Source organism: Callospermophilus lateralis, chromosome 5 (assembly GCF_048772815.1).
Source record: "Callospermophilus lateralis isolate mCalLat2 chromosome 5, mCalLat2.hap1, whole genome shotgun sequence".
Lineage (NCBI taxonomy): Eukaryota > Metazoa > Chordata > Mammalia > Rodentia > Sciuridae > Callospermophilus > Callospermophilus lateralis.
In genome coordinates, this window is record NC_135309.1 from 123,498,929 (window position 1) to 123,511,805 (window position 12,877).

The 12,877-nt window shown below is 36.4% G+C and overlaps 1 protein-coding gene across 5 annotated transcripts in view; it reads right to left on the minus strand.

The window, feature by feature from the left end:
- Ddx4 (DEAD-box helicase 4) overlaps positions 1–4,479 on the minus strand; it is a 51,153-nt gene extending 46,674 nt beyond the window's left edge. For all 5 annotated transcript variants that reach the window (XM_076856132.1, XM_076856131.1, XM_076856133.1 and 2 more), the window contains exon 1: positions 4,408–4,479. In XM_076856132.1, coding sequence (XP_076712247.1) covers positions 4,408–4,479 — 72 coding nt within the window. The remainder of the gene's footprint in view (positions 1–4,407) is intronic.
- Between the last annotated feature and the right edge of the window lie 8,398 nt (positions 4,480–12,877).

The following is a 12,877-nucleotide window of genomic DNA, read 5'->3' on the forward strand; positions in this document are numbered from 1 at the left end:
AATAAATAATCCTAATTCCTGGACTTTGTAAGTGTTACTTATTTGAAAAAGGGTCATGGCAGATGTGATTAAGGATTCTGAAATGAAGAGATTACACTGTTTTATCTGAGTGGGTCCTTTGAAAGGGGTAAAGGGAGATAACACAAATACACAGAGGAAATGGCCATGTGAACACAGCTAAGAAATGCAACCACAAGCCAATGTCCTCTTACAGCCACCAAATGATAGACGAGAAAAAGATTTTCTCCAAGAGCTTCAAGATGGAAGGTAGACCTGCTCAAACCTTGATTTCTAACTTCTGACTTCTGGAACAATATGAGAATAAATTTCTATTGTTTTAAATTACCCAATTAGGGGTAATTGCTGCCACAGACACATGAACTCAACACATTCACATTTTTCTTGGTATCCAAATATCCTTCCTCTGACTCAGAAGCTTGGTAAATGATGGCTTTTGGGAACTGTTTCAGATCTCCCACTCATGAGTCAAGGAAGCCTTCCCTCTCTCCACTTGAACCAACCCCCCCCCACACACACACACAAACACACTCAAAATTCCTTATTTTTTCCATAGCACTTTAAAAAAAAATGTTTTTAGTTGTAGTTGGACACAATGCCTTCACTTTTTTATTTTTATGTGGTGCTGAGAATCGAATCCAGTCCCTTGCACATGCTAGATGAGTGCTCTAATGATTACCTCTGAGCCACAACCCCAGACCCATCCATAGCACTTTTTAAATCATTCATAATTATCTGGTTCACAAATGTGATTATTCTATCTCCCCAAATAAAATACAAGTCTTTGACAGCAAGTATTTAATCATGTTCAACACTACCTTCAGCATACAGAATTCAATAAATATATGTTGAGTGATCAGAAAGCTTGTCGGTTTACTTTTAGGACACCTAGCTATAAATCATTTTTAACCTCTTAAATCACCCAAGTGAACCAATTTAGAAACTTCAAGCCAGGAATAGTGGTGTAAACCCTTAATTCCAACTACTTGGGAGGCTGAGACAGAAGGATCACAGATTCAAGTTCAGCCTGAGAAATGTAGCAAGACCCTGTCACAAAACAAAATTTAGTGAAGAGGTGGAGATGCAGCTTAGTGGGAGAGCACTTGCCTAACATGTGCTAGAACCTGAGTTCAATCCCCAGTACTGAAACAAAAAATTTAAATTTCAAAATGTTTTAACACATAAGAACTTCCCTATGCAGCTACAAAATATCCTATTTTGGTGAACACATTTCTTTTCACCTGTACCCTTTTCAATTCTGGAATGTCATATGCAAGCTCTTTTTCTAAATTATTACTAACTTTGCTACTGCTACTTAACACAATTACCACTGTGGAGCAATTATCTCACACTGTTTCCACTTTAATCACAAAAGCTTTTATCTTCTGATATGTACCACAAAAATGGAAATTTATTCAATACAGTAATGACCACTACATTTAATCATCTGGTCATCTAACAAAAAACACTAACAGCTAACAATAAGTAAGCAAACTAAATATCTAATACACTCACTATATCCATACATTCTAACACTCATCCCAATAAGCCTGCATACTATGTACAAATGTCAACCACTGAGATTTCTGGAATTTATAACTGCTCAGTTACCAAATTTTTTATAACCCATATCTTTCATTTTTCTATTCCCCCAGGTTGTGTATTCACTTCAAAATCAAGATTTTGGAGTTTGGAGTTTTTCTGTGAGAGAAAGAGGACAGGTACTGGAGACTGAATCCCCAGGCACTCTATCATGGAGTTACGTCCCCAACTTTTCTTATTTTGAGACAGGGTCTCACTAAGTTGCCCAGGCTGGCCTCAAACTTGCACTCCTCCTGCCTCAACTTAAGGAATCTCTGGTATTACAAGGTGTGTGCCACCATGTCTTTCTAAGTGCTACCAGAACGGTGTCCTATTACTGCAAAATTATACAAGCATTTATGAACATATCTCAAAAAAAAAGCTCCTGCAAAGCACTCATAAAAGTCTGATGATAAATATTGCTTAAACTGATATTAATCCAATGCTATTTTTTTAAAGCCACTATAAATTTAAAAGGAAAGCATCACCTAGTTTTGAGATGAAAACTTATTTAGAATGACCAATCAAAGGGGTGCCTTAGGGCTGGGATATGGCTCGCTCAGCCATAGAGCACTGGTCTATCATGTGTGAGACCCTGGGTTCGATCCTCAGCACCACATATAAACAAAATAAAGGTATAGTGTCCATCTACAACTTAAAAGTATTTTTTTTTTTAAATTGGTGCCTTAGATAAAAAAATGGCAGGGAATAAAAGACCTCCAAATTTTCCTCCATAAAAATGTCATTTATACATCCTTATTCTCTGCACTTAATCAAACCAGAAAGGAAAACAAAGCTACTGACTGCATCATGTTCAAGTTAACTAGGAAGTTACTAATTGCACAACCAGCACCAGGTGTCAAGTTTGCAGACAAATGTAAAAAATTTACTATAAATTGGCCCCGTACAGATGTATTAAGAACTGTAAGGTGAAATTATCAACATAAATTCACATTCTATTTAGTATTCCAAATGTCATGATACAAGGTATGTTACAAATACTACAATGACTCCAAAAAGGTGAACTTGCAAGATGTAATAGCTAATCCTCAATTTCTGAAACTTGATACAACAAATATGCACAACATATTGCAGTGCACTGTGCTGTTTAAAGAGTGCTCCATTTAGACAAACATCTCAAACTAAAAAAATAAAAACTAGACTGATGGAAAAAAGCCTATCTGTATATTAAACTTTGTATTATAGCAAATCTATTAAGAAAAAGGGGATGAAAAGGGAGCCATAAAATATCCTCTGACCAAATAATTCCTTTTTTTTTTTTTGGAGGAGGGGATTTATTGGGGATTGAACTCAGGGGCACTCAACCACTGAACCACATCCCCAGTCCTATTTTGTATTCTATTTAGAGAAAGGATTTGACTGAGTTGCTTAGTGCTTTGCTTTTGCTGAAGCTGGGTTTGAACTCGCAATCCCCCTGCCTCAGCCTCCCAAACCACTGGGATTACGGGGTGCATCACCAAACCCAACGAGTAATTCTATTTTTGAGAAAAAAAAAAATCCCAAATGAAATAAGTTGTAGGTACTTATGACAATGTCAAAGTAAAAAACCAACACCATCTTAAATTCCCACAACAGAAATCATTCATATTATGACAGATCCTTTCCATAGGTCTTATGTATGCATAAGAAATTATTTGTAGGAAATTAGTAATATGGAATAATCTGTAAAGAGTGAAAAAAACAAAAGCTGGATTCAAAAATTACTGTGATAGGGCTGGGATGTTGCTCAATGGTACCATGTTTGCCCAGTATGCATCAGGCCCTGGGTTCAATTTCAGTACTTAAAAAAATTTTGTTATATACTCTAATAAAAACATATTTTGGAAGATAGAGGGAAGCTTTTCATAGGAGTAACTATGCTAGAGAGCAACATTTTTAGGTGATTTTTCTCCTTTTTTCACAAAAATGTGGTTATGCTTTTATGATGAAAGATGACTATAAGAAAATAATAAAAAGATGTTATTTCTAAAATAACTTCCAAGATAAGAAACATGACAAAATCAGATTAATATTTTGGGTATTGCTATTCAAACTCCACATATGAATCAATTCCAGTTAATTTAAAGAACTGCATTTTTTGTATAAAATAAGGATTTACACAAAGGCATCACTTAAAATCAAAGTATCAAAATTTATTGTCTTACACACAAACAGGAAATTCTGAAGAGAATAAAAACTTTTGGAGATAATGTCAACAAAGTAACACTTCTGCAAAATCAATCCCTTAAACTATATTATCAAGTTTCATTCCACAAATTTTTTAAAAGTCAGAACTGAAACCCAAAAAATCTAACCTAGCGCCACTGCTTCTGAATTACAATGCAATTTCACAAATGCCAAACAGGAAAAAGATCTGATGATCTATAATATATTAAACTGATGGCACCATTTGAATCAGCCTAAAATATTTATCTTAGGAACCTTCCTTGCATAAAACCAATTTTCAGAATTCAAAATATCATCCAGAACCAAACTTTTGCCAATTTTCCATGTAAGTGTCCCTCAGAGACATTCCACCAAATTTGAACAAGCTTGCTTTCACCTGTAAGTCCTAAATCACTGAGATGTAAATAAGTTCTTCATATCACATCTAATTTAGCTTTTAATTGTCACATTATCAGATACATAATTCTACACAGGCATTCTTTCTCATTCCCCATAAAATAGTTTATAACAACCACAGAGATAAACACTGAAATAGTCTATAATTTAAAACTTCCCCACCAGTTTTTCAACTTTGATAAAAATCCATAGCATTTAATAACTGCACACTTTAAATTTTATTACCTTTTCAAATACAGGAACATAGGAAGACACATGAGGTTTGATGATTTCTGCTTCCCAATCTTCATCTCCCATGGTGGCTTCAAGTTCTATTTTTATTTTGTGGGGGGAAAAAGCACTTTGACCTCCATTAGATAAGAACTGTGTCTTTAACAGCATAAACTATCCGTCTGGGGTTATAACTCCCTCACAGAGCAAATGAGACCCAGGGTTTGATTCCCAGCACATCCACACCCACCAAAAAAAAAAAAGTATAAATAATCAACAATCATTGTTTCACATATAGCTCTTGGAAATGCTCAACTAAGTGCTAATCTTCCCAAAAGGATTTTGCAAAAAAATGGAGAATTGGGTATTGCTTCTTATCTAGTGATTGCATTTATAGCCATCCTTTTTATATTTCAAAGCCAGATGAACCACTTAACTAATCATTCTAGCAATCACCACGTTGCCGGTGATGCTTAGGCTCTGTCCCAAAAAACGGTTCTCTGTCAAAGTATCCCCCACAAAGAGCTTGTTGGATACTAAGGGGACGGAAATTTTTGAAGATACTACTCAAGATTTCCGCCTTTCTAAGCTTTCTCCTTTCGCTCCCCTCCAAAGGTAGACAGGAAGTCTGATACAGGTTTCTTGTTTGCTTGGGATGGAGAGGTTAGGGAAAGACCTTGGAGACTGGAACAGAAAGGTTAGAACTAAATCTCTCCAACACAGGACAACTACTTTCCTCCAGGAATGTCTGTACACAAATAGTCCTATAACAATCTTTGTCAGAGAAAAGGCTGCGTAACCGCTGGGGAAAAGACCCTTCACCTCCTCCGCCGGCCTCAAGCCTCAGGTCATCCACAGGGTTTTAGACTCAAGACAGGAGAGGGAAAGGCTCCCAAAGAAAGCTTCAAATGCTTGTCCGGCCCATCCCACTCTTTCTTTGGCACAAGGCCCAGCGACGAGAACCCCAGAGGGCCTGGGCCACGGCCAGGCAAGCACCCCAAGGCAAGCTCCACACCCACTCACCTCTCCGCTTCCAGTTCTCTCCGGTCCTCACAGGATCCGTCGCCGCTTAAACGGCTGCACGTGCAGACGCAGTCTGCGTCAGGTGCGCAGCTCCAACAACAAATAGCACCAAGAGACGAGCGCCACCAGCCAATCAGCGCTCTGATGGTGGGCAGAGTCCCACCTCTCCCTGAGGCCCGTATGTTCCCTATTTGCTCCTGTTTAGGGCTTTAGTGGCAGGAACCTTTGGTACACACTCGTTGAGGATTTCTTTAGGCCTGTGGCTACACTGCTGGCCATAATTCCCCTGTCTCCACGTTGTGGATGGGATTCTCAATATTGGAGAGTTTCTAGATTTAACCTGTGCAAATTCTGCAAGTAAAAGCTGTTCACCTCCATTTTCTCACATAAAAATAAAAGGGGAGTAGAGTAATATCCTCCTTAAAGTCCTTTTAGACTTCTCGCCCCTTTTGCCTCTCACAGTCCCTGGATGTTGGCCTCTCTGGTTCTCAATTTCTGAGGTGATGGCTTCATATCCGGGGAACCAGTGCCTCCATGTAAGGCTGAGGCCAGTAGAGTGTTGTATCCCTTTTCCTCCCTGTATGAAGGGTGAGGATGAGGCTCCATTCTGGTGGTACCCCAGGGTGTTGTAAAGAAAGTCTATCTATAAAGTTGGTGGTTCACCTTTGTAAGAAAGAAACAGCCTCTGCTCCAGAAGGAAGGATGGAATTGATGCTGGCGTAGGTCGTTCATCAAGGCCATTTGCAGTCCTCCTTTTTATATCCCTAGGGCCACTGACCAAAACAATGGCCAAGGATTATTTCGATACTTAATGCTCTCATCAATTAAATATTCTCGTTCTACCTACTTCAAAAAGTAGGGAAAACCTCTCAGTATTTCTCCCATCCCTTCAAGGTACATGACATGAAGTTGTTCAAAAAGCATAGTTATAAACTTAGCTTTTATTTCTGTCACTTTTCTTTCTCTGAATCTTTGAAGAAATTCCTGGATATCTCACTCAGGAAAATAAATCCCAATATAGTCTCATACTCAGGCATCAAGGATAAGGTGCTTAGGCTCAGACACAGCTTTAAACTTTTCCTCTCTAGAACCACCTATTGTTTCAGCATTAAGAATATATAAGGATTGGGGCTGGGGTGGTGGCTCAGCGGTAAAGCACTCGCCTCGCACGTGCGAGACCTTGGCGAAACCCTGGGTTCGATCCTCAGCACCACATAAAAAGAAATAAGTGAAATAAAGGTATAAAATAGTTAGTGCTTAAATATCAGATTATTCACAAGGTGAATTGATCATATTCAACAAAGACCTAGCCAAAATATATTCTAATATAACTGCCATTTAAAACTTGGAGCTGGGCATGATAGAGTATGACTGTAAGCCTGGCTACTCAGAAGCTGTGGCAGGAGTATCACAAGTTCCTGGCCTGCTTGAGCAACTTAGCAAGACCCTATCTCAAAAATAAAAGGGGAAGGGCTGGGGATGTAGCTTAATGGGAAAGCACCCCTGGATTCAATTCCCAGTACTGCCAAAAAAATTAAAATAAAACAAAACTTGGACAAATGTTCTAAAATGCACATATTATCTAAAACATTTAACAAACATTCTCTGCCTTTTAGAGGGAACAAATTCTTTTCCTTTTCAGGTATCACAACAATTCTTGTTGCTTTCAAGTTCCTTATTTTCATAAATGTGTGAAACCAAGCCCAGATTATTAAAAAGTGTATTACGATGAGAATTGAATTTCAATATTGAGGAAAAGGTAAATAAGTAGTGGGTAAAAATAATATAGTTCAAAAGTTGAACATAAACAGTGAAAAAGAACAAGCATGCTTCAGTAAATATTTGCTCCTTCCTGTATGTTCCAGGAAAATGAAACCAATATATTCTATTTTCAGTTCCCACTGAAGGAACTTAAATTAGTATTAGTAATACATTGCAACATAAGTAAAAAACTAGAATCCATTTCCTTATTAAGTGGACTTTAAATGAGCACCTACTGTATGCCAGATATTATTTTGGGTACTTCAAATAAAATTTCAAGGAAGTGAAAAAAAATGAAAAGGATAGTATGCCAGACATTATGTTAGGTACTACAAGTAAAATTATCCTGTTTCAAGGTAGTAAAAAGAATGACAGTGCTAGCCAAAGCCATTGATGCACACTTTTAATCCCAACTACTCAGGAAGTTGAGGCAGGAGGATTGCCAGCCTGGGCAAATTACAGAAACCCTATCTCAAAATAAAAATAAAAAGAGCTGGACTTATGTAACTTAGTGGTAGATCTCCCCTGGGTCCATTTCCAGTACTGGGGGGAAAAAACTTGTTTTTGTTTTTGTTTTGTTTTGTTTTTAAAGAGATAGGAATGTAGCTCAGTGGTACAGTATTTGCCTAGAATGTGTGAACCCCTGGGTCCAATCCCTAGTACTATTAAAATATAAAAATAAAAAAGAATAACAGTATTAACTGAAATTTAAAACTTTGTTTCTTCCCTCAAAAGTTTCATTAGACAGCTGGCAGGCAGGGAAGGTGAGCCTCCAATCAAATACAGTTTCTCCAAATTCTCCAAGTCCCATATAATTAGGTAGGACAACAGTTTTCTCAAGGCAAAAGCTTATAGTTATGACTCTTCACAATTTAGAAAGAGACACTAATTTCTCCAAGTTAATATAGATAAAGAAAACTGATACTTTAATCTTTTTATGTTTTAATATTATCTCTACATTGTCTGAATGTTTTCTAAATTGATGTAGACTATGTCTAGCACCATGTCAAGGCTTATAAAAATTTCTTTTTAACAGGTAGGGTTGTGGCTCAGAGGTAGAGTGCTTACCTAACATTCATGAGTCCCTAGAGTCAATTCCCAAACAGAAAAAATAAATAAATTTTAATCCACTAGCAGTTCAAAAAAAAAGGATTAGCTCAAATGGGAGAGAATAGATGCTTATTCTTAGGTGCCATAAATATTTGAAAATCTGCTACTCTGTACATGATCATATATTTAAAGATGAAATAAGGGGCTGGGGATGTGACTAAAGTGGTAGCGCACTCACCTAGCCTGCGTGAGGCACTGGGTTTGAGTCTCAGCACCACGTAAAAATAAAAAATAAAAAAATAAAAAAAAAGATATGGTGTTCACCTAAAACTAAAAAATAAAAAATATTTTTTAAAAAAAGATGAGATAAAAATATTGTAAGTTGGAACTACGTAATATCAACACAAAATAGAGGTGGAAGGGGATATAATGTCTTCAAAATACCATCATGCTACATCAATTTAAATTCAACAGAGACCGGTTTTAATACCAAACCAGGTTTAAAGAGACAATTTTTTTGTATTTTTCTAATAACAGCTAAAGCAATATTTACCAAAATGTGGTATATATTCCACTTTTAATTTTGATTTTTTATTTTAGTATGTATTAGAAAACTATAACACACCAAATGCGAGTTCAGAAATACAGTTGTTTAGAATGAAGCTAAAGTAAATAAAGTTTTTTTAAAATTTCTACTCATTTAAACAAAAACAATATAGTAGTATGCAAGAATGGCAAAATGGGGAGTACTATCATAAAGATAGTATTTGTATTCAAGTGGCTGAATTATGGGAAACACTGGGAAAAACTCAATCTGGGGACTAGTCAGTAGAGGGGTGTTCTCTGTTGCGAGTAAAGATATTTCATCAGCACCTGTTCTGATTCCATGCTCACTTAGCAACTTCCTGATTAATAATTCATCTTCCCAAGTACTTTGATACTGGGAAAGAAGATGACATGAATAAGACATATCAGCCCTACTTGCTTCCCAACATGAACTCATGTTGAGGTTCTGGTTTTGAAATCAGTATCATTTGAGTTTAGCTAGTGTTCCTGAGAGGTCCTTCATGTTTCTGAGAGCCCTCCTTGATGATAAAGTGCATTCAGTGGCACCCTAAACACTGTTATAGACATATTTAATGAGTGCTTAAATGAGTGAAGGTGAAGAATAAAAACCAAATAATATATCAGAGTACCTTGAACAATCCTTCCTAAGTCTAAACAGTCCTCCTGCCCCTTTGCCATAAAACAATGGTTCATCAGTGAAACCATAGAATCTGGTAAATAGTCACTAGGAAAACACAGGACACTAGGGCCTAGCCCTTTCCACTTCCACTAGATGTTGTTTGCCTCTGAGAACAAAGAAAGCTGACTTCTCTGTGTTCCAAATGGCACTGGAATAGTAATTTGTGAATGTCACCACTATCCCTCATCCTGGGTCTAAAATGGAGGAAGAAGAGAAGGGAGAAATGGAAAGGGAGGGAGAGGAAGGGAGATAAGGAGGGGAAGGTGAAAGGAGGAGTAAAAGAAAAAGAAGAGGAAGGAGGAGAAGGGGTAGGAAAGAAAAAGAGAAGAAGAAGGAAAAGACAACCTTAAGAGAAGTTCCCAGATCCATGAATACATTAGTCAGTAGTGAACAGACTGTTCATGAACCTTGACCATGGATGAATCTTTTCTACACTTCATAAAATTAAAATATTGAAGCTCTTGTCCAGGGAGGAAATCAACAGCAATTCACTGAAAATTCGGAATCTGGTAATCTCTGATTGTCCATTTATTTACCATATGATATTGGGAAAATTATTCAATTTATTTCATTAAAATGAGGATAACCAGGGCCACTATATACAGTTGTGGAGGGTATGTTCTACACAAAGGCACCAAACCAAAAGGCAAGGAGCTGAACCCTTCTGTACTTGAGTTAGCCCCCTGTGTCCCTTCACTGACATATCTCCCCATGTCAGGTACCATTTTCTAATCCTCACAAAGGATAATTCCCTCCATTTTAAATACTTAAAATGATTTCTGTTTTTCTGGTTGTCCCTGACTTACATAGGGGTTTTACTTACTAAATATGCCTTTTAGAATTCTAAATCTTTTATATGGTGCTTAATAAAAAGACTATCATGGCTGGGCATAATGGTGCACGCCTGTTATCCCAGCAGCTTGGGAGGCTGAGGCAGGAGGATCACAAGTTTAAAGCCAGCCTCAGCAACAGTGAGGTGCTAAGCAACTCAGTGAGACCCTGTCTCTAAATAAAATATAAAATAGGCTGGGGTTGAGGCTCAGTGGTCAAGTGCCCCTGAGTTCAATCCCCAGTACCTGCCCACCATAAAAAAAAAAAAAAAAAAAAAAAAAAAAAAAAAAAGACTATCACTTTAGGACCTAATAAGAAGTCACGTATACTTACTGCATCCACTTTCTTTCCATCCCCAAACCATTTCAATCTGACATCTGCCCCATTGCTTCACTGAAACTGCTATTGTCAAGGTCACATTGACCTCCCTTTTTCTAAGTGTTGACAGTTTTTAATTCTTTTTTTAAAACATTTATTTTTTTAAGTTATAGGTGGACACAATATCTTTATTTTATTTTTATGTGGTGCTGAGGATCAAACCCAGTGCCTCACACATACTAGGCGAGTGTTCTACCTCTGAGCCACAACCCCAGCCTGACAGTTTTTAATTCTTAATCTAACAAACCTCTTAGCAGTCCTTGACACTGTTAGCTGCTGCTGCTTTATGAAAATGTCTCTATGTGTTATTGGAGAGCCATGTGGAAAAAGATAGTATTGGACTTGTTCCTCACACCATATAACAAGATAAAAAATTCAAATATAAAAACAAACTATGCAAGAACTAGAAGAAAATATTGACGAATCCTCTATACTTGCAAAAACTTTTCTGCCTATTATACAGAAAAAACAATTTTATATGACTGCATAAAGATTAAAAAATGAAACTTTTCATGGCAAAAAAAAAAGTTACCATCACAAAATCAAAAGATAAATGATGAACTGAAAAAAAATACTTCCAACATAAATCAAAAAAAGGGACAAAATCTATAATAAAATCTTCTAAAAGTAAAAAAGAAAAAAATTGACAAAAATTTTTTAATAATAAATAAAATGGGCAAAAATAAAATAAAAATGGGCAAGAGATATTTTAAAAGTTCAGAGAAAAAGAAAAGCAAATAACTCTTGAATACATAAAGAGATTGCCAACTTAAAAAATAAATAAATAAATAAATAAATAAATAAAAGAGATTGCCAACTTCATTTGTTACAAGACCAATGCAAATTAAAATAATAGTGAGATACATTTTTCTCATGCTGTAAAATGGCAGACCCTGTTAGGCTCTGAAATAACTGGCAAATTGTTGTTGGAGATATTTCATGGCATAACTTTGAAGGAAGAAAATTTGACCATCTTTAGCAAAATAACATATCATTTACCATTTGATCCAGAATTCTGTCTTTAGTATTTATCTCTAAGATATACTGACAAAAAGTACAAAAGGATTTTACACAAAGTTATTGCAGGGCTAAAAGCTAAAGACTGAAAAAGTCTCCAAAGACCCTCAATATTTAATAGAAACATTTACCAATGGAGTATTCTGCAGCCATAAAAAGTAAAGAAGATTATGCCTTTATACTGCTATGGAATGACCAGCAGGATGTATTATTGTAAATAAGTCAGAGTAATGTGTCCAGTTCATTAGATATCTAAAACGAGACATATTTGATGGCATATTTTTAAATGAAAATATAAATTAAAAAATTAATCAAATGACTTCCCATAAGAAAGAAAAGAGGGAACAGGTAAAGGAGTAGAGTGATATGTGCTAGGCAATTCTGAATGAATTTGGTTGTGAAACCATATGGCTGTTACACAAAATTATAAACAAAATTAAATCAAAATTTTAAAAGCAACCTAAAATTTAACACAAAAGGAAACAGAAGAACCTAAATAATGTGTGTTTACAATAGCCAAGCTGTGGAACCAAACTGGGTGCCCTTCAACAGATGAATGGATAAATAAAATGTGGTATATATACACAATGGAATATTACTCAGCCGTAAAGAAGAATGAAATTATGGCATTTTCTGGTAAATGGATGGAACTGGAGATACTGTCATGCTAAGTGAAATAAGTCAATCCCAAAAGCAAAGGGCAAATATTCTCTCTGTTACGTGGATGCTAACTCATAACATGGGGTAAGGGGAATAGAAGTTCATTGGATTAAACAAGGGAGAATGAAGGGAAGGGAAAGAGAGAGGAATAGGAAAGACAATAGAATGATTGGACACAATTTTCCCGTATTCATATACAAATACACAACTAGTGTAACTCCACATAATGTACAATCACAAAAATGGGAAATTATACTCCATGTATGCATAATATGTCAAAATACACTCTAGTGTCATGTATATCTAAAAAAATTTTTTTTTTGTACTGAGGATTCAACCCAGTACAACCGCTGAGCCACATTCCCAACCCTTTTTTATATGTTATTTAGAGATAGGATCTTGCTGAGTTGCTAAGTACCTCCCTAAATTGCTGAGTCTGGCTTTGAACATGCAATCCTCCTGCCTTTTTTCCTTGAGCCATGAGGGGATTACAGGCATGCACCACCACACCTGGCTAAA